This window comes from Schistocerca americana, unplaced genomic scaffold (genome assembly GCF_021461395.2).
Source record: "Schistocerca americana isolate TAMUIC-IGC-003095 unplaced genomic scaffold, iqSchAmer2.1 HiC_scaffold_62, whole genome shotgun sequence".
NCBI classification, from domain to species: domain Eukaryota; kingdom Metazoa; phylum Arthropoda; class Insecta; order Orthoptera; family Acrididae; genus Schistocerca; species Schistocerca americana.
The window spans coordinates 13,149-36,751 of NW_025726368.1; the positions used below are offsets into that span (position 1 = coordinate 13,149).

At 37.9% G+C, this 23,603-nt stretch overlaps 1 protein-coding gene across 1 annotated transcript; it reads right to left on the reverse strand.

Moving 5' to 3' along the window:
• Nucleotides 1-18,031: 18,031 nt before the first annotated feature.
• On the reverse strand, nt 18,032-22,505 carry LOC124587776. Its single transcript, XM_047131455.1, has 3 exons — nt 22,238-22,505; nt 18,802-18,948; nt 18,032-18,670 (listed from the first exon to the last, which is right to left on the reverse strand). Exons 1-3 carry the CDS (start codon nt 22,250-22,252, stop codon nt 18,239-18,241), a joined length of 594 nt encoding a protein of 197 aa, XP_046987411.1. The 5' UTR covers nt 22,253-22,505; the 3' UTR covers nt 18,032-18,238.
• Nucleotides 22,506-23,603: the final 1,098 nt, after the last annotated feature.

Sequence of the window (23,603 nt, forward strand, 5' to 3'; positions counted from 1 at the left end):
AGAGAGGGTAAGGAGTCATTCCAATCCCGGGAGTGGAAAGACTTACCTTAGGGGAAAAAAGGACGGGTATACACTCGCGCACACACACACATATCCATCCATACGTATACAGACACAAGCAGACTTATTTAAAGACAAAGAGTTCATATATATATATATATATATATATATATATATATATATATATATATATATATATATATATCCCCTCCTTCATGTGAAGAATATTCCCGTAATAATAGCTAATAGCATACCAAGAACATGAGGGTGTCACAGTGGAGATTTGTTTTCTGGTACAGACGTCTGATACAACTATTCCACAGCAAGACTTACTTTCAATAGGTGTGGTAGCAGTGCATTCCCATAGGATAACAGAATATTATGTCCTCCAGGAATCACATTGGGTACACCACTTACAGCATAAACTGTACAGCAACTACAATGTTTTGTGAGCAAGTAATACCAGCCAGTATCTTTAATTTTAACATAAGTCTTGACTCCCTTAATTACCTGCTTATACATGTGCTTGTACTACAGGTTATTGGTAAAGCAAATACTTATTGAATAGGTCTTCACACTTTTAATACTTAGCAGAAATTCTGAAAAAAGTAAATTCTTTTATTACTGTATCACCTCTATGGTGAATTAAGAGGTACTGACTGGTTTCATTGAACATTTAATAGAAGCCTTCTTTTTACCTGCTCTTGATAAAGAGCCATTCCAAGTTCTGTACATTACAATCTCTCGCATTTTTCTGTACACTAATACTTATTCTTCTAAATGGTAAATATTGCATTCAGACATTGTTGGTATTAAAGGTAATTCATGAAATAAATTATATTTAAACCAGAAAATTATAGGTTCCACATGACACATGAAAAGTACCTTGTTACACACATGTATGTACAGATTCCAAAATGTCTGTGAATTTGAGTTACAAACTTTTTTAAATAGAAATATGAAGATCACAATACTTTGGGTCTGCAATAACTGAAACGTAAAATACCTTAGTTCCCTATGGGAAACTTTGTTCTTTACGTGACTCGAGCAACTGCTTTCACTCTTAAAGGAAAGCTAAATGGTTTATGATAAAGTTAACTTGCAAAAAGTGTAACCATTGTTACATAATTTCTGTGAAGTAAGATTCCTTAATGTTAATTCCTTGCTTTGTCATCATAACTTGATAATTTCGGTTCCATATGTGACATATGACCTAAAAAAATGAAATTCTGTTATTACCATGACCAAACAAAATCTTTTTAACATGTAGTACACAGTTCAAATCAGCAAAAAGTGTAACTGTATAATTAAGGTAAATGTTGATTAAAATTAGGCATGTAACATGAATACTGAAATTTCCTAATCCGCAGCTTGTGGTCGTGTGGTAGCGTTCTCGCTTCCCGCGCCCGGGTTCGGTTCCCGGCGGGGTCAGGGATTTTCCTTGCCTCGTGATGACTGGGTGTTGTGTGATGTCCTTAGGTTAGTTAGGTTTAAGTAGTTCTAAGTTATAGGGGACTAATGACCATAGATGTTAAGTCCCATAGTGCTCAGAACCATTTGAACCATTTTTTGAATTTTCCTAGATTTCCAAGTGTAACTGTAATCACTGTATTCAGTACTTTGTAGTGCTAGAAAGATAATTCTATATGATTATTTGCATTCTCTTCCCCTCCCCCCTCCCTCAACACACGAAAATATAATAGAAAGACCTCCTAGCAAAATAAAGACAAAATTCAGAAAATTAGGTTTTGCCTGAATCAGGCCCCCTTATTCTAGAATGGTTCTAAAGTAATAAGAATGCTTACAATCAATTGGAATAATGTGTTCATTCTAGGAAGTATTAAAACAAAAATTAAGAGAATAACAATTTTATTGCTCTTATGTTGCAGAGTATCCACAAACATTACTGTTTGAAACATAGGGCCACTGCGTACTCCATTAGATCACACCCACTCTGTGATTAAACTGTTTTCTTAAAGTGAAAAATTCAAGTTAACATAGTTATTGAGGGAAATATTTTCTCACACTGAAAGCTATCTGTCAAATAAGTCTCAGAACTTTTTTTTTCATTAATTTCACACAAATCACCTGTTTTTAATGCAAGTGCATGTTTTGTAACACCAAACATCTTAAAATAAGCTTATATAATAAACAATTATAATTTTGTTACAATATCTACATAGGATGTAAAGAGTTAATTTTACTTCAATTTGATTCATCCTTTGAAGTTCATCATTATACAACAACAAATCTATGGACAAAATAGATTTAAAAAATCTGTCAAAATGTCACACCCATCTGCATGAAATGTACCAATACATAATCTTTTCCAATTTGAGCACTATACATGATTAAACAATATGAGTTTATTTAACTTCTGCCTTATACTTGATTTGTTGTTTAAAATTTTCTCAGCAGGCTTTTTTTTCCATATATTTTTAAGTGTGTACAGGAGTACAGGGCAATCTTACAAACAAGTTGAGTCTGATGTAAGTCCTCAATCCCAATTTCATAATGGTAATCATGACCAAGAGCAGGAGCAGGAGATGGGTAATCTACAAATTTAATTTTAACAAAATGCAAAATCTTGGCCTGTATATATTTCTGTCGCATATCCCCAGCAATCACAAACATCTGAAACAGTTTCTGAGTATTCTACAACAGAGTACACACAGTCACTTGTTTTAACCAATTTTCCCCAGTTAACAAAATTTACAAATGCATTTTTATTGGCCACATTGGGAAAAGCATAGAGATAAATACATTCTAATGCAGATTTAACTACTGATGGCTTCAGTATGTGAAGACAGTCTTTGCATGTGATCTGCCTTGAAAGGCGCAATGACACATACCCTGCAATATAATAGAGTATGTTTTGCTTGAAAAATGAGAACTTAATCTTATCGTCAAGAATTGCACACCACTTCTCTACTGCATTTTCTGCAGCACTTTCATCTGTTTCTACTGCATGCTTTGTCCGCAGCTCATGGTCGTGCTGTAGCGTTCTCACTTCCCGCGCCCAGGTTCCTGGGTTCGATTCCCGGCGGGGTCAGGGATTTTCTCTGTCTCGTGATGACTGGGTGTTGTGTGATGTCCTTAGGTTAGTTAGGTTTAAGTAGTTCTAAGTTCAGGAGACTGATGACTATAGATGTTAAGTCCCATAATGCTCAGAGCCATTTCAACCATTTTGAACTACATGCTTTCTTGCATGAAAATCATAAACAGGTGGCAAACAACACACATTAAAATTTGAGGAATTCCCATTCATTTCAGTGACACTGTTACTCAAGAGCAACTTTCTCATCGCACATTTGAACTGGTATGCATTTGTAATGTTGTTCCAACCACCTCTGGACTGAATGCTGGAAAAAAAAGCTCTATGTGGTTTTGTGACAGTTTATAAGTTAGCAAACACTTCAGAGGAGATTCAAAACAAAGCATAATTGCCAGGGCTATGTGCCTGACTGATTGGATATTGAAAATTATCCCAAAAGAAAAAGTATTTCTTGCATGGAGCAGCAATGGAACACCAATGATTTTTAAGCTTTTGATATAATTTTCAGTGTCTCTGAAAATACCAAGCCAATAAGATTTGTTGTCAAGTCTCAGGGGGCTCTTATACCCTTTGCCTAATGGATTTCTGGAGTTCAGAATATCAAAAATCCTATTAATATAATACAAAAATTCTACTGTTGCTTCACTTCCTTTAAAATTTGGATCACCAACCCTCCTCAAAAACTATATACTATCTGCCACGCTAGAACTCAAAAGTCTGTGCAGCTAATGAAACATTCATTTTTCTATTTACACTACTTATACGTTGTCCTGATTGTTGGCAAATGTCATACCTTCTTCTTGTTGTACCTTGTTCAATTTTTCAATGAAATGCCATCTAATAATGCCAGTTGGAGACTCAATAGCAGATACTTCTGCTAGAGCATTTCTGGCAAACTTAATTATATACATGCCCAAGATACAATAAACATTGTATTTTTCCACAGGGTGAGGAAAGTAGCTTTTAAAATCACCCTTGGAAAAATTTAAAGTACAGCCAAGTGAACGTAAAGTGCTTATATTTACCTTACAGCCATCACATGTAACACACCAAACCCTAATGCCAGAACTATGCAGCCTCTCTAAAGCAGATTTTATCAGTGTGGCCTGATTATTTGCCTGTACACCATTGATAAAGAAATATGCAATCGGGCATTTAAATTTGCGTTTAATAGAGACAAGCATGAAAACCAGAGCCTCAGATGCCTCTATTACTTCTTTTGACTGAGGCACTTCCCCACCAAAGTCTAAAAAACCTGTGCACTGCTTAGTTCCTTGGTCCCAAACCAACTGCTTCCTAATTCCCATACTGTCTACAATTAGACATGAATCGCTGAACTGGTCCCTTACAATTGGGTTCAAATCAATGTACTTGAAAACATCTTTTAAGAAGCCAGGTTCACAGTCTACACTTGCCACCCATTTGGAAATCAATGATGTATGGGGCAGAGGCATTAATTTTTGCTGGTATTCATATGCTGCTGGTGAATAAAAGTACACAGTCATAGCAAACATTTTCACATTTGTTGTGTATCTATTACCCTTTGACGAGAGAGAGGTGTTCACTACATTGCACACTAATTCCACTTGTGTTCCTTTCTGATGATTGAGGAAGTTATGTAACTTCTCAGGAAGATGCCCCTTCTCCTTCAATGAACTTATGATGTCATCCATGGAAAACACTTTCTTCTTCGAAGTTTTCCACGGACACACTTTAGTTTACGTTTTAATTCGTGCACAATGTCTGAGGGGAAAAAAAAAAAAAAAATAATGCGATTTTCCGTCGCCATGTCTTCCATATCTACTTTCGACGGTATACCACAATCAATTACTGAAGAACCAACTGCACTCTGAAATAAAGAAATAATTTCGTTATATATGATTGAAATAACTCAAGGCTTGATGAAATCCTTCCAAAACCCAGGCGATCATTGTAGGCAAAACCACCCCTTCCTTCCGCCTCCTTGATTTCTATCTCACCATCTATGGCCGTCCCATCGCCCTCACTCCCACCCTTAAGTACCTTGGCGTCACCCTCGACCGTCGCCTCTCCTGGACTCCCCATCTCCAGACAATCCAAGCCAAGGCACGTTCCCGACTCCGTCTCCTCAAGCTCCTTTCCGGCCATACGTGGGGTCTGGACCCCTCCACCATCCTCCACACCTATAAATCCCTCATCCGCCCTATCCTTTGTTACGCCCATCCAGCCTGGATCTCCGCCCCCCCCCCCTTCCTTTTATAAATCCCTTCAAATCCTCGAACGCCACGCTCTCCGCCTCGCCTATCGCATCCGTCTCCCCTCCCCCACGCGGATCCTGTATGATCTCATCCCCTTCCCCCACCTCCTCCTTTTCCTTGAAAGGATACGGATCCTGTACACCTCCCATAAACTTGATCCTCCTCACCCGCTCGTATCCCCGATCCTCTCACACCCCCGCCCGCTGCCACGCCTGTATTCCCACGTCCCGCCCGGTCTCCATCTCTCCACCTTCCTTACCCTCTCCCAAGGTGGCTTCCGCCAGCTCCCTCTCCCTGATGATGTCCTCGTCCCCTCCATCTACCCCTCCTATCAAGTTTGACCCTGCCCCGCCCCCCACTTCTGGTGTCCTTTCCTTTCGGCACCCTCCCTCCCTTCTCTTCCCTTTTCCCCGTCCCCTCCCTCCCCCCTCTTCCCCCGGGCTTCCTCTCCCCCTTCCTCCTTCCCCCCCTATCTCCCCTGCCCGTGGCATCCCTGCTCTCCCCTCTCGCTCTCCCACTCCCCTTCCTCCTCCTCCTCTCTTGGCAGGTCCCCGGACTCGCACACGCATAGTGAAAATTCGCGCGCCGGAGATCATCGCCTTCTGTGTCTCGTGTGTGTGACGTCGTTTAGTGTTTTTGGTGTCCGCCGTCCCACTACTACGTTCACTTGTGCCGTCGGATTCATCAGTGTTCTGTGCGCCGTGCCAATGTGTTTTCAGTGTTGTTATCATCACGTGTGAACGACTCCGTGTTTTTTGTGTCTCTGTGACCTCTCTCTTTTGCCCGTCACTTTGTTCATTATCATTCTCCGTTCTTATACTATTGTAAACGCTATGGCTGAAGAGTGGCGTAGTGTGCTGCTGCCAGCCTACCTGATTTGTACAGGTTTTAAAATAACAATAAAGTAAAAAGAGGCTTGATGAAAAAATATTATAAGAAAACGATGGGGGTATGAAAACATCCTTATACTAACGTTTTCGACACAATTCGCAGCTTCTGCATTGGATAAGTGGGACATGCTTTCCACGGAAGAATTCTCATTGACAACATTTCTCCCCGCAATCAGTTGCGTCTGCAATGGGCAAATCGAGCACGGGTTCCATGACAGAACGCTAAAAACAAAAATATGGACCTGTATTACAATATTGCTTAGACCTATGTAGCGTACGAAATAAATTCACAAAAGTAAAAAGCACACACATAGCAAGGAAATTAATTAGCTACCTCAAATGGAGAATCATCGTTGTCACTCAAAATCCTAACAACATGTCGTCGTGGCTGTTTATTTGGTGGTATCAAATGTGTCGGAAAGTCAAAAACTGATGGCACTGCTTCGGGTTTGAGACGTTTCTTCCACGTTCCAGGGCTCACTACGTAATCACCTTGTCGGAAATGGTTTCCGCAAAGTAATTGCAAGACGTAGGATTAAAATCCATCCGCTTCACGGAAGTAATCCACGTCTTTAGTAGCTCTGGGTGCTTTAGAGGAAACCTGGTCAAAAACATCGAATTAGCAAACGCACTAAGTCTGTATTTTTATCGCATTGTATCCGTAGTCCTATTACCTATGAAATGGTAAGTCACTCTCCTTACTCCACCGCTTCGTACAATTGAAAGCGGAACAAGAAATCACCATTTCGATAATCCATAATTCCTTATACACCGTACAGACCGAGAGAAACTTTTTGCCAAATTCGAATATGGCGGGCAATACAGACGACAGTAATCAGCTGGTAGAGCCATCTATCGGTAGGTCCGGTAGTTGAGCATCCCTCATTTCGCTAGCTTTAGACGCCTGTGACGAAAACGGCAGTTAGCTCTATACACCGTCAAATTTTTGGTTAACGTGGTACAGTTTCACAAATTGTTTTTTCGTAACGGATTCTTAAAAGTTAACACACTACACACAATCAATGTGGCTGAAAATGCTATGTGACTGGATTACAGGTAGTCACGAACTGCAGACGGCGACAGGAGACAGGGATAAAATGATCGCCATGTTATCCCCGACAGCGTTTCGAGCTGACATCTGTTGGCGACGTCGATCAACAGTGCAGGACGTAACGGCTGTGTACTGGATCTCGCAATAAGCTGTTCAGCAGGAAAATGCTGGAAATAAGAACGATGTCCTTACCGATATCAATTACTTGTTTCCAGTTGCTTCAGAAAATTTGAATAAATGTCCATATCTATGGCCATCTTGTAAGAAATGTACTTCACACCCAGCAACATTCTTGCTAATGTGTTTATTATATGTGGCAAATTGAAACTTTGTAACGACGGCGAGATGAAATCCAAATTGGCAATTTTTGTAAGGTTCGGACTATGTTTGACCGAACCTATTGATGCAATGCAACTGGCTTATCCGAAGTTCAGGTATGAAGTGCGTCGTATTACTTCCGGTACAGTGAGGAATCTCGTAACCTTACAGGTCAGCAGCCCCAAATCACCCTCAATCTCATGTTTATTTTCTTTTGCAACTCATCATCCTCAGTCAATATAAATAAGACACATTCGTAGCAAGTTATTAACTTCATCAATTAGTTGTTATACGTTACTTTAGTCATGTTCTAACTGAATTTCGGGTATACTTTGGAACTTACTGTCGTACACCCTTAGTGTACTCTAGTTTTTTAAAACTAGACGCCGACAGCATAGTGTAGACAACTGTTAGGGGCCTGCGCGTGCTCAATATTTATTGATAATAATATTTTGTCAAACCTGCAATATACTGAAGTGACCTCACATAATCAATAATACCGACAAAAATCCTCAGTTGACAGCCTAGTTTTACAAGCTAAGATGTCGAACATGGGGAAAGGAAGAGTGTGTGTTGCAGTTATATTACCTACAGCTTGCGAGCAATGGATGACAGATTAAGAAGACGAAATGGGTGTGGGAATGGTTGAAAAAAGGACCGACTGTCCCCGTGTTAACTTACAGATAATCAGAACCATGGACCCAGAAGTTTTGTCTCTGGTGAGTCCTGCACCATACCGGTACAAAAAGTTACTAATGTTGAGACGAGATAAATCAGAGAAGCAAGATACGTTAACGAGAGAGTCAGTCTCAGTTGACGAGAAATTACGAGTAACAAAGAGATTTCTGGCGACATGTAGGTCTTTAGAATACTAGTTCTGTAGTACCAGCAAACATAATTACTAAAATTTTAGGGAAGCTTGTGAAGCAATTATATCTGCCCAGCAAGGATACGTCCAGGCAACAGACATAAAACATTTTTTTTACGTTTATTAATAATTTGGCGAAACTGATATTCTTTTCGCTGATTTCTTACGAGTCATTTCAGATATATGACGTATTTTTGTAAGAGAAAGGTCTTTTTCGGACTGCTATGTAATTCATCAACCGATACTATACTAAGGTAAGCATTGACATAGAGAATCAATCATCTGTTGACCATCCTAAAGTGGTATATACAGTGATTACAATCGCATCGGTCTATTAAAAATGTTCTATGTTAATAGATCACTTCAAAAATTGAATGTTATGTGTGATATGAACAAAGGCGAATTGAAAGCAAACAAAGAAAACTAAAGCCGAGTGGCCAATACGTGAAGCTCTGTCAACATCTGAATAGAGAATATTGTCACACCGTCAATACTTAACCTCAGACGTTTAGTATGCATTAATAACACCGAGAATATTTTGAAGGCCATCAATACAGCTCATCAGTGTACGGGCTCTCAGACGGTCAGTATATTGACGGTTTGACAGTATTACTGCACCTGTGAGGACGCCTTAAATTTATGTCAGGTATTTCTTCGTTTCACTCAATGAAATTCGCTGCTCCAATGTGTACTTTACATCATAAAGAGCTAGATAAATTACTGTTTTCGGATCAGCTGGTTCAGGGTCAGCCATATCCCGCTAAAGTATTGTTACGATGATAAAGCCAAGGAAAAGAAAAGAAATCTTCTTTTGCTAAATGGCGTCAGTCCGGTCGTCCCATTCAGCTGTGGCGTGTCAGGCGCGCAGACTACAGAGGCAGGAATTCTACACCCGGTTGGCTCCACGTAGTGTCGAGCAGCGTCGCGAGAGGGCAGCAGCTGGTGGTGGTGGCGAGCCACCGCGGCCGAGTAGTACGGATTGCCGAAAGAGGGCAGGCAGGAACTGCAGCGCGGAGTCATTGCGTTCTCACACGAGTTTCTCCTGGGTAGCATTCATTTCACGCTAGGTGAGGAGAGCCCTACGTCATGGTGACGTATGTTCGCGTCGTCGTGACGTAAATAACCCAAATCGACTACATGAGTACGTATATCGATCTTTGCAGTCGTAACATCAACAGTAAATGTAAATACATGTGTGATGTATACAATCGAAGTGACAGTAGTTGTGTGATATGCTTATACTAGTGGACCGATAGTGTGAACGAAGAAACCATAACGGAAGTATAAAAATCATGTGTACAGAAGCGTGTGTTTCATGAACATAACGAATGTCGGAAGGAAGGAATCATAACCATAACGAAAGTTAAGAAAGTGTCTAGTCATTTCTTTAAATCCGATTGATCGTGCGTAAATAATGTGGATAAAAACGTGAAATAGGGAGAAATTAAAGTGTTTCGTATTTTTATAAAAGCCGATGAATTATACACAATTTTTATAAAAGCCGATGAATTATACACAATTCATGTGGGCAGACACGTTAAACTGAAAAATTGTGGTGGTTCCGATGTTGGTGGAAATATTATACCATCTAGTTCCATTTAATTTTGCCTTCATGTTGTAAATTAACTAAGAAAATTTTGCTCTCCAGAAATAAATGTTTGCTGCTGATCATAATGTACTGACATTTTACAACATGCGTCATTATTTCTTTATAAACTGTATATCGTGAAACAAACAACGACAAATAAGTCACATTTACCAGCATTTTAAGCATCTGAAAGCAGTGAATACTGTGCCATTTTTAGCTACTTTTTGTATGACTTGTACTCAGTATGGAAATAGCTACAGTAATCATGCCATACACCCACAAAACGTATGCCATGTCTATTGAGAGAATAAGCACGATATGCCACCATCACATATGAAACATCACATAGTTCAAGAATCATTCATGAGTACTCTTTAGTCACAAACTTTCTTTAAAAGGAACTTCATCCTTTGTGTATTGATAAACAAAATGTGCAGTTACTCATAAATTTTCCTATAAGTGTATGGCCGAAAATTCTTAATGCCTCGGAACACTTATCACATTCGTCCATATTACAAACAATCGTAAGTGTTTTAACGGGAAAAATGTGACTGAAGCTGAGAAGGTTCAAGGAAACTTTTGGCGCTATGCCAGTTATTTGGTTAAAGATGCAGTGGGTAACTGGTGCTTAAAGGTGACAGACATCTCGGTATTTGGATCTAGCAAGTGGATCTATACTCTAGGTGATCAGTTAATGTACTAGTAATTTGAAATGTAAAGCGCAAAACTGTTTGAAGTTTTGCCTTAGATGCTGCCACCAAATGAGGTAATAGTTACTAGCATTTACCTCTCTGTATAAGATTCAAAGAAGTAAGGAATCCCCCACCCCACCCTCTCTCAAACTGTACTGATTCAGATATTGCACTTCTATACAGCTGCCAATATGCCTACTAGAGTTTTAACAGGTTGGATAAAAATACTAAATCCCAAGGTAACAACTTATAGAGAAGTATTTCTCTCCAACTGAAATATTACAGTATATGCAAGAGAAACAGAATAAATATATTTTCTGTCTTATATGAGATGAGAATTTCATTTGACTGGTTCCTACTGAAAGGACAATTGGTGTTTTATATCTTTTCTGCTGGTGCACTCATTAGAAACAGAGCTTCCACTTGTTTAGAAAACTGACTTCCTGATTTGCCTGGGGAAACTACGGCAAACCTAAATCTGCACGGCCAACCTGGAGTTTGAAGCTGGGTCTCCTGAATCTGAAGCTAGCACAATAGCTACTGCACTAACCATGCTCAGGGGTTCCTAACTGGATACAATGAAATGAAAGCTAAATTATAATGCTATCTGTTTGTGCGTGCTTCCAATGCCTTAACTTTTCGTCACAAATAAGCAGTTACTATCCATCATCTTTTATCAAAATTGTAGGCTTGTATTGGTGGAATTGTTGACTACCAAGCATTCCCATACAGTAGCTCAGCCTGACAAAAGCACTTGATGTCACCAGATTACAAGAGCTGCAGTTAATCACAAACTTATAAAAGGTTTAGGTGCCAGCTGATCATTAGATTTGTAGTTTGTTACAGTGGTGAAAAGACATCACCTCTCATTCTAACGGCATGTTCTGAGTGTGTGTGTGTGAGAGAGAGTGCTTTTCTGAAACACTTCTCGAAGGATCGTCATTTCTCTTATGTTACAATTTTAAATTTTTGACTGCTTACTTCACCTATAGAATTCCATTCTAAAGAAAAATATTTTAAATTGACTAGTGACCTCACTGGAGTACAATCCCTTAGATAGTAAGCTTTCTGATAAAGTAAAAATTTTAATGGGTCTTCTGCTAATTGGCACACACATGGAAATCAAAATACTTTCTGCCGCATTGGAAAAGGGAAGAACATCCACTCATTGTCCCACTGCCTCAGATGAAAAGGTATCAAATTAGCATACTTAAGTATAACTCATTCAAGGCAGGCAAGTTAACTTTAAGTGTAAAAATTTATTTCCTTTCATTTGACTAATTCAGTAATTATTTAAAGACTATAATATATATGATTCAGCCAATCACCTCCTCACAGTAATAAAGTGTACTTAGACAGCAGCAGCTTGTTTGAAACCTTTATAGGCATGAAATCCATGGAGCAATCACTGAAATTCATTACTCTATTTGGCCTTGGCTGGTCTTTGTCTTTCTGCGAGACAGGTTATTCTGTTACCGGAGTGGCCCTATCATCCTATTTTTATACAGTATGTTTTAAGTGAATTAGTGCTCAGTCAGTTGTGATAGAAAAAAGGCGAATTCTCACTTGGAAAATTAATAAAAACACCATGTCATTTGACCACCTATACCTTAGGTAAAACTCTACAAGAAACAGAAGAGCTGAGTGAAGAATGAGATTTGATATTTCTGCAACCCAATATAAGCTTTTCAAAAGATCAAGAAAGTCCTACTATACGTGGTCATCACAGATACTATTACTTAAAAGTTTCTGAAAGTCATCAAAAAACTTGTGATCCTTTCAAAAAACACAAACAGTTAAATATTGGAGGTCAGTTTGCTTGTCTAAAACATTAAATGCTAAATTAATCTATATGAATCCAAACCAAAAATTGTGCATAACATGTTGTAAGATTTGTGAACAGAAAACTGACATCAGTAATAGAAATTAAAGTGATGCAGATGGCCCAGAGGTGATATTTCATGAATCTGTACTAAAAAGTCTTCTAATCTAAAACATTAGAAGAGTAACTTCTTCTGAAAAGCCTTCATTCAATGAAAATGCCTCACAATTAACATGCACTCATCCTCAACAAAATTCTTTTGTAGAAGCAGTGTATGACAGGTGGTACTTTGCCTTTGTCAGAAATGTATGTGATGAAGAAGGAAATGTTGAACTACTTTTTCTCCACCCACCTGGTCCAGCAGTGTCATTTTTTTGGCCTGTGAAGGAAGACTTGTTTTGTTCCTTTGAAACACATTTTATGTGCTGTTGGTGTACCTAAATCAACATTATGCAAAAACGTGTTACTTTCATGAAAAGATATGAAGTTAATAAAAATAATTTCACAGTGGAAAAAAATCAGAGATGCTATTAAGAAGTTTCATAGTTTCAGGGATCTCCACTGCTGAACATTTACATTTTAAATTAACATTAGTGTAGCTACCATAATTGTTGTTTAAATATGCTAATTTGACACCCTAAATAAAGTTTACCTGTGTAGTGAAAATGTTTCAGTTAAATTTATAACTTTTGGCTCTATTTTCATGAGCCACCCTTGCTATAGGTTGTCATTTTACACAATCTGATTTGAATGATCTTCTGAACAATGATGTGACATGTGTTTAATGGACATCCAATTTCTATGAAAACTCGGGGTGCCACATTTTTTTCTTTTTTTTTAAAAAGAAAAAAAGAAGTTTCAACAAAAATAAATCTTGTATCAACTGTCAGAAAGTGTTTTACATATTTAAAATTCATTATCTTGAGAACAGCCTAAGTTGATTTTCTATATTCCCATTAGTCAAGAATAGGTATTAATTTTTTCCCAATAAAGATACATCCCTCTGTCACATCTCGGAAAATATGGCAGTGTGTGATGAAAATAAGATGTTATTTTTGTATGAAGTAATGCAACCCAAATGACTAACTTTAGTTGCAGCATTTAAATTTGTAAAAAAATTCCAATTTTTCCCCTCAAATTCATAACATGTGGAGAAATTTTGCACTATTGCCATGCAGAGTAACACGTAGAAAAAGTGCATGTCATCTTATATAGAATTTTTTTTTTCCTAAGCAATACAAAGTGTTGTGATTTTGCATTTGTGTGTCCATTTGAAAAACCCAGTAGTAATTTTATTTTATTACAATGTTTACTGTCCTGTTATTGTTATATAAGATCAATTTTAAGTTCCCACCAGGGTGGAGAAATGTGACAAGCATTTTTCATGGTGTCTGTAGTTTTTCCAGAACTTGGAAAGTGACATTAAAACTTTCTGTATTTTTTTTTTTTTTGTAACTTTAGTGCTTAAATAATTACATGCCAGTTAAGTATGTGCATCTCTTAACTTATGAAAAAGAATCCAAAGTGAAAGCTTCATAAACACCTGAGTTTTGGGCATTTATTTAGATATGCACTACTATGCATTAACGTTCTTGCAGAACCCAGTTATTAGAATATTACTACATTTAAAATCCAATATAAAGAAATTTTTAGTCTGAGGACAAAAAGATTTTGCAGAAGGTGTTATAAATACGACCAAACATGCAAAGTGTCATGAAAATCAGAGATGAGTGACATGACCTGCGTGATTTGACATGTAATGGCCCTGAATTTGTATTTTGTACACAGCTTTAGGCTCAGAATGTTGGTTTTCAACAAAATAACACTTTTCCTAATTCATCTCATGCTTCACATTTTTCCACAATTTGCACATCTGCAAAATATTACCTTATATAAGAATGTAATAATTTATGCCATCAATATCGCAAAATATTTAGAAATGAAACAAAAGAAAGAATAAAAATTTGGTTTTATTGGACAAACAATATGATTACAGTTTTCATTAAAAACATGGTATACATCCATAACACATATTTCAGATGTTACACTGCTCATCTGTACAATTTATTATGGTGTGAGACATGCCACTTTATTTACAAAAACAAATACCTTTGTAGTTTTTTAAGAGCTCATTTACTCAAAAATCCTATGTCTATAGTAATAAGTACAAAAAAATTCTTATGTATTTAAAAGTTACAAGATTATCAAATTTTAAATATTAAGTACCACTTAGCTACATAAACCAAATCCACGTAAGCTTACAGAATCTACTTATTCCCGTTGACTTCACTAGAGAAATCAAGTGACACCACGACTACACGAAGTTTTACTTCACAGACAAGACAATTTGCAATGTGAAGAAAATTTAATACAGATTCAGATTAATGAGCACAAACAGAACCTATGGATGTGAACCTTTTCCCTGCTGAGTCTGAATCCCAATACCAATGCAGTACAGAACAGTGACACAAAGCAATGCAAGTTAATTTGCTAGATGATATATACAAAATGTGACTTTCCTATGTTTTGCCCGACACTCAATGCAAAGATGTGGTGTTTAGTGGTTGGATTTTTCTTTTCCTCGACCCTCCTTTGAAGTTGATTGTATGAGTGCCAATTTACGAAGTTCTACAAATTCCCAAGAGATGGAACAATCATCATCCACAGTTAATGGGTTGGGTGCCAGTTTCTTAGAGTTCAAGGTAAAAACTATTAAGGATGCATTTCCCTTTTGGAAAAAGCTATTTACATTATTTCACTTGGACGCACTTGACACTTCTGTCTTAGGAACCAGGTTATCTAACTGTAGAAAATGGGAGTGCATTACTTCTTGTGGTGACATGTTACATCATCTGTTGTTACAGAATCATTAAAACTTAACGGGGCACAAATTTTGGCAATATCCTTGCATGAAATTTTGTTGGTTCATATCTAATTCTTGTCTGTGGGGAATTTATTATTTTTTATGTTGCGATGCGTACTACTAGCCAGCTGCATCTTGAAGGATAATTAAAGAATACCAATGTGTGTGTGTGTGTGTGTGTGTGTGTGTGTGTGTGTGTGTGATCCACAAGACTAAATGGTTGAGGAACTGCTTTTGGAAGTAGTCACACACACACACACACACACACACACACACACACACACACACACACACACACACACACCAGAAAAATCCTACCATTGAAACATATATCTCTGAGCCTGCACAGAAAGATACAACAATGCAATGGTGTCATATGCTTTAGTAATTGACTTTTGTACTGAATCAGTGCAAGTAGTAAGTTTGAGTATTTTGTGCGGAAACTGTGGTGGAACATAAATGGCCGCCAATCCCTCACTTGTTGCAAAAGAGACAAGAAAGCCCTGTAAACATTACTAATTTTTACATAAACCCTACATAAAATGTAGTTAGAATGGTCAGTCATTTTTCAGAAATGGGAAATGAACATGGCACATGTGCATATGTTTCTTGTTACAATTACATACACACATGTGCATCTGTTTTACATGAAAAGTGTTGTTGTTTAACTTCCGATCAAACATATATGAAAACAACACTTTTCAACATTAAACAGATGCACACATGGGTCGCTAACTCTAATATGAAATAGGCACTTCTGCACAGGCGCCATGACATTTTCATTACCCATTACTGGAAAAGTACCATACTGAATCGTCAAACACTACATACAAAGTCTTAGCTATAGCATTATGGAAACTCTCATGCCAACAGTGGTGACAGTTTTTACTCCTGTATATTTACATGTAGCTTTCTGTAAAATTTGATCAGATCTGCTTTTTAGGAACCATTCAGAGTTTTAATTCTCTTGTATCAACCTTCAGTAATGACCATTGGTACCACCTATTATGTATTTCTCCAATAACTCTGACAATATTTGTAATAAAGTGTAATAATAATAATTATTATTGTTATAAGAAATAAAGAAGAGCTTTTTGGTACTTCCAGTCTTGCTTCATGCTACCAATTCCACTTAACAAAAAAGTATCAGTAGTAGCACAATCAGCACACAGTTGGGTATCTACTTTAACTATTGATGGTAAAATGTATTTATGAGGGTATGGCAAGTTGTGTAACCATGACTTTCATTTTGGTTGGGAAGTTCTTCCAGTTTTAAATTTGCTGTACTACCACATATTTTAATGTAAAACTGAAAGATCTCCCAATGTAAGTGATTGCTGTAGACACTTAACTCACCATACTCTGATCAATCCATTTCATTTTTAAATCTATATGAACATCCAGAAAAGCAAAAGGGCAAATACATGTTTCACAAATGCTACCTCCATTTAAATGAGTGTTCCTACATTTTTGTAGATGATGTCGCTGCTAAAGGAAGACCATTTTCTGTAGGGTTCGACAACCAATATGTTCCACATTTTTAAGTGCCTCTAACACTTTTTTATCGTGTCATTGTCACAACTGTATGTGAGATTTATAATATTCCGACATCTCTCTCTTGCCTCTCGAAACAGAGATGAAGGAGAAGCTGATGGTTCAGGAATGTTATGCTCTTCATTCATAGCATCATCACTGCTGGACTCCTCTAATTAACGCAGTGCAGAATCAGTCTGTGGAATACAGCTGCCACTTGCACCATACCCATATGTCCTATCCAAACAAATTAACGGGCTATTTCTGTACTTTTCATTTACTTTGTCAAAACCCCATTGAGTATAGAAAATAAAGATGGCACAAAAATGTTTACACATATATTTGTGCTTTTGGTAATCTTCACATGTACAACTTGGTTCCGCAAAGTTTACAGTATACCTAAGATCTTTTGAAGTGTCGCTTTTCACGGAAAAAACACCCTCACTTATTACTGACACTGACTCTTTACTGAAGCTTTCTTCCGCAGAAGAATATCGTTTCCACACGTGTGTTATATTTTCCTGTGTCTTTCCATGCAAAAATGCAGGTACAACTTCATTGTTCTTTCTAATAACAGAATTCATTTGGCAATACTTTTTCATGAGGCCAGGAATGAAACTATTTACTAATACCTTAACAACTCCTGTTAATGTTTTGTCTGTGTCATAGTTCAGAAAAGACTTTTTGACCTTCTTGTTCATTGTTTCAGCACCGTTTGTGGTTCTAATATTGGCAAATGTGGCAATATTCTCGAAAGCTCTCACCCAATTTTCAGCAACTGAGAGCCATTGATTTTTAAAATAAATAAGTGACTTGGGGTTCCTACGAAAAACCTCATGAGTCTCTAACATTTCAACATTGAGTTTGATCTGTTCCTCAGATGGAGACGCTGCAACATAGCGCCACAAGCTCCAGAACAGACTCCTTATCAGTTAGATTCCCTCCCTTTTTAACCCATCGCCCCCAAGCCTGTTCCCTGTGAAATGAACACAAGTACACTTTTGAAAATGGAAATATTTCTTTAATTGCTGCTATCTCGGACTCTGAGAAATCAGTAACCCTGTAGGTTGGGTTGAAGTCTGTATTCCACCTCTTGAAATCAAGTAGTGCTTCAGCAATTGACCTTGTATCTTCTACCTGAATAAAGAAAAAACCTACCACTAAACAGCATCCGTTTGCCTTTACTGTAACAAAAAATAAAGGAATGTCATATTTTGTTGTTTTGTAGGTGGCATCAAGCAAACATACATCTCCATATTTTTTTAACATATCCTTCTGCCATGCACCCTCGTAACAAAACAGCAATGGCTGTATTTCTCCATCAACATCTGAAAAAGGCCTGAAAAAAAATATTGTCACCTCTATATTCTTTCTGCCACTCATTAACCTGCATTTGCAAAGCCTCTTGGTCAAACACACTTTTCTTCAATTTCTTAAGGGCCCTGTATACATGACTATATATTGTGAGATGTTTGGGGTAAAATGTAGTGTTCATATTATCTGGCTTGTGTGGTCCAGTGAAGGTTATGTTCACAAATCTTTCAAGATGCAACTTTATTATTCTCACAGATGTAGTTCCATCTTCAACAACCTTTGCTATTTCCACAGCTAGCAAGGGATGTATGTCTCCACTTGCTTTTATGCTTTCTGTGCTGTGGGTATGGTGGTCTGGTGGTGACGCCCTCACATAAAAGCGAAGAACACTTTCAGGTTTATTGGCTGCCTCCAAAGCCTGTTTTAAACTGTGGACAACCTTTAACACAAAAATTATTATAATTAACAAGAGACAACGCATTAAGTACAAATAGTTTGTGGAGCAATAGACTATTTCTAGAACAAATGACATAAAAACATCAAATTACAGAATAGAAACCCCATACTTACTTTCTTTTTAATTTCACGATCATCTACTGATTGAACAGAATAGCCTGGATACACTTTAACACATTTAATTGAAAAAGTGGCAGGGCAATCGCTCTTTTTCGTATCCATAATCAACAATCTCTTTTTTGCTGGGTTAACATGGTCAGCCTGAAAGTATAAAGAATATTAAATATAACTTCAAATGCTACATCCAGAAGAGTCACATACAGGGTTTTCTCTAGCCCAAAATAATTTGAATTTTACAAGAAACCTAACAGTGAACCCTGGATTAAAAGGTACATAAAACTATATCAACAAAGTACTCTAAATCACAATTAATATTTAAATCTCAGACTTAAGTATTGTTGCCTAACACTTTTAAACTCACTGTACCAATGTACACACCAAATATAATCTCTCCCCCCCCCCCCCCCTCCCAAATGCAGTAAAGTGCTAATATTAAAATTACAAAATTGTAGAAAATATGAAACACACAAACTGTAACAAGAAAAGAAAAGAACACCGAAATATTCAAACACATCACACCCAATAGTACTACAGGATGGCAGATAAAAATAATAACATGATAAGACAGGAATATGAATCATTAGTGTAGAGGCTATGCTTTAAATGTTATGGCATGTACATAACCACTTCATAATTACTCATGGCATCGTTTTCTGGAGTACTGTACAGATGGTGCAACCAATATTTAAGTTAGGAAGTAGGGATACAAAAAAGAGTAGTGCTCTGTTCAAAACTGCTGAGAGTTCCATGCAAGTATATATTTCGTACAGTGATCAAGGTTTAAAATGACAATACCTCAATCAGTTCTGCAGTTTACTTTCAAAGTGCAATAACCTGTAAGCCTTAAGGGCTCACTTTCACGATCTATGCTTCATAACACTTCATTTCATATAATCACTGTCATAATCACTGTATCACGTGTTTTGCATTGTACTTTACAAAACTTTTCGACAATTTAAGCAAAAAAATTAGTAGGGTTTTTGCTACACCTATCAAGTTTTGGGAAGTGCAGTGCTTTTTGCTTAAAAGTTAGTGAAAATTTACCATAAAAACATTTGGCACCTCATATGGACTACACTGATGAAGGTATAACATGACTTGTTAATATGTGTAATGCCTGTGATCCACTGTAGTTTCAAAATGTAATGTGAAATCTTTGTAATTACTGCAGAATCAAATAATTCCTACAGGACATCTTTCATACACAAAGATGAAATTAAATCTGACCAACACCAAAATCTTAAAAATCTAAGGTAAATGCCAAATTTGTGTCCTGCACACAGGAAAAGGCTGTAATAAGCTTCCACAAGTAGATCAAAAATATTATTGTCATCAGGAGAGTTCCAAACTCTGTTAAAGAGCTACTAAATATTATTGATCTAACTTGTGGTTAAGTATAACATTTAGTTCTGTTCAATAGAACAGTGTCAAACTATCCTAACAAACAACTGTTTTAAGCCAGCATATGCTGAAAATGTTTTCTGTAAGTGACTGTGCTTTTCATGTACCAGAAAGTAGACATTGGAGGAATCTTTTATTGAAAACACAGTAAAGAAATATGTTACAGCCTATTATCAGCCATTATTAGGCACATGAGCAACAGATGTGTGGCCACATATATTTATGCAACCATAAGCATCATATTTGTTTTAGTGACTCTCTCTCTCTCTCTCTCTCTCTCTCTCTCTCTCTCTCTCTCTCTCTCTCTCTCTCTCTCTCTCTCACACACACACACACACACACACACAACACACACACACACACACACACACACACACACACACACACACACACACACGATTGCAAGAGTTCCATCCTACATGGATGGCCAACAAAATGAATTAGTATGGTGTAATGTAACAAAAAATCAGAAAGTTTGCATTATACAGGGATGTGGAATAGGAACTGGGATATTTCAGCAAGTATCTGCCTGCACAATGTGGGCTGAAGTGAAAGGAGTCTGAACTGAAGAAGTAAATGAGACAGAATCGAAACTACAAGAACCCCTTCCCACTCATCACCCGGGTGGGACCCTATTTACGGAAGGAACTGATAAGCTCTCTGGTGGCTAAATGGCCAGACTGCAGAGAACAGACACTTTAGGCTGCTTCTTTCACCCCCTGAAAAATAATATCCATATTTTAAAATATCACTCTCTCTGCACACTACCACTGTCTACTACTAAGCAAGTTAGTATGACACCTCTCAACACCAATAGTCTTGATGATATAAGACACTGCCTCTGTTCATTATGGGCTTCCTTCTTAAATGCCAACAAAGATAATCGCATGTAATTATTATGAATCAACCCAGTTCACTAAGAGCAACTTTAAGTACATCAGAAATTGAAGCCTTCCAGTAATACACTGCAAGGAACTTCAGCACAACTGTGAATTTTGAAGAAGCATTTCTCATAAACTATTGGAATTTTGAGTTCTTTTCCTGTGCCTGCAGAAAAATAATTATGAATTAAACATGGGCCCACCTTTTAGCATACACAATTATTGTTTTAATATCCAAACATTTATCACAACAGTTGTGGCACCTTCAATGGTTTATTTCTTTTTATCTACTTTCTGTGTGTCCTGCATCCCCCAACCAAAATGCTGGTGGTGGTGATGATTGGTTTGTGGGGCACTCAAATGCGTGGTTATCAGTGCCCACACAAATTCCGAACCTTTGCTCAGCCCAATCACACCACTTTCAAAATGAAATGATGAGAACAACACAAACACCCAGTCTTCTCGAGGCAGGTGAACCAAAATGATACACATGTCTAAATTAATACACTTGTCTTTAGACCCATGGCTGATTTTGGTTTGTCAGTCACAGGAGATACACACAAAATAAATAAAAGAAACTGCTGAGGACACCACAACTATGGTGATACATATTTGGGTATTAAAGCAATACAATAATTGTACACTTTCAAAAAAGATGGACCTATCTTATGTGTAGTACCTCTTCTTTTTCGTGTTCAAATGCCTTTCTAATCCAGAAGCTGTTTGTATTAGATCAGTTGCTAGAGAAGATGTGCAATACACTCACTACCTTTGTGATGGTGACTCTGAAGGTTTTAAGTGTTGAGGTTGCTAAACCATATGGTGAAACCAAAAGACTTGAATTTATAGGACACATGCAGAAGAGAATGGGAGCAAGACTTCAGGAACTCTGCAAGGACTTGACAGGAAAAGAACACTCTGATAGTGGAGGGATTGGTAGACAAGGTAGACTCATGAAATCAGAAATACGGAATGAGGATGTTCATGAGAAACAGCAAAAATGTCGGTGAGGTGAGAAAAGAAATTTGAGCAACTCTTTTTCACTGAAGATCCACAGCAATAACTCTGCCAAAACGGAAACACTTCATGGTGTTAGTATACTAACTGTGAAGCACAAGGACAAAAACTTGAGACACTAATTTACTTACTGGTGGCGGTTTCATGCAATTTTTGGCGATGGTGGCTGCTCCTTACCGAGTATGAATACCCTATGCACTTAAGACTATTCAATAGTCTTTTGATCTCTTCCTCCGAATCACAGTAGCCACAGTATTTGCCGTCGTTACCGACAGCGAAATCTTTCAGATTATCTTGAAGGATCTGTTCGAAAGCTTTCTCATCTCCGTTAGAGCCCATGTTCAGAACGCCGTTCACGCGAGCAACACCGGACACGCGGACAATGAAACTACACAAACAAATAGCAATGCAGATCGAAGATGCACACAACAGTCGATGTATACAGCATTCACACAACAGTCGATCGGACAACTCGTGGAACACGCGATGACGCGTGCCTACGTCATGAAATTTATTGTCCTTCATTCCGGTGTAAGCTACACGAGAAACTCTCTCTTTTTTGTTGCAAGTAATTTGTATTCCATCCTAGTAGCTTTTTGCAGTGGTGTGTAGATGTAAACGTGTTGGAAATGCTACATAACAACATTGCATAGCACGAATTAAAAAAAAAAAAAGTGTCAAAAATTTTATGGTACTTCGAGCTGTGGAGTCTAATTTTGAAATGACTCAAAAGCCAAGAACTGCTTCCTTATTTGCGTCCTTTATCTGTGTGGGATATGATAAAACAATTGCTGTAAGTACAATTCAGTATGTCCTCTCAAAAATATGCCGCACGGGCGGCACGGCTACACATGGTCACGTGATGCCCCACCAGAAATACGACGAAAATCGTATCAGCAGAGCAAGCACCAAGCACGGGCTGCTACGTCATCGTAGCTGCGCATGCGCAGTACAGCCTGTTGTCTGGCGCATTCTGGTAACTGATCAAACGAACCTAGGGATATAACGATCGCCATGTTTTCCCGACGGCGTTTCGAGCTGACATCTGTTGGCGACGTCGAGCAACAGTGGAGGACGTAACGGCTGTGTACTGGATCTCGCAATAAGCTGTTCAGCAGGAAAATGCTGAAAATAAGAACGATGTCCTTACCGATATCAATTACTTGTTTCCAGTTGCTTCAGAAAATTTGAATAAATGTCCATATCTATGGCCATCTTGTAAGGAATGTACTTCACACCCAGCAACATTCTTGCTAATGTGTTTATTATATGTGGGAAATTGAAAACTTGTCGCACTTAGTCGCAGCAGATTAAAACATTTCATTGATCAATTTTTGCAAGGTTTGGATTTTATGTTCCGAACCTGTTGATGCAATGCAACGAGCCCGTCCTAAGCTCCATCCTCCTGGCTTCGGACCAACACGCCACATAACGCCCACCACCCCAGCATGGCTCCTGAGTGTTCTGACCAAATGGTGCTTTCCTGTGCCCCCGTTT

Coding starts and splice junctions, on each gene's coding strand:
- LOC124587776 (XM_047131455.1), bottom strand. Junction 18,671..18,801: donor ATCGTGAAATTAAAAAGAAA/GTAAGTATGGGG, acceptor TTTGTGTTAAAG/GTTGTCCACAGTTTAAAACA.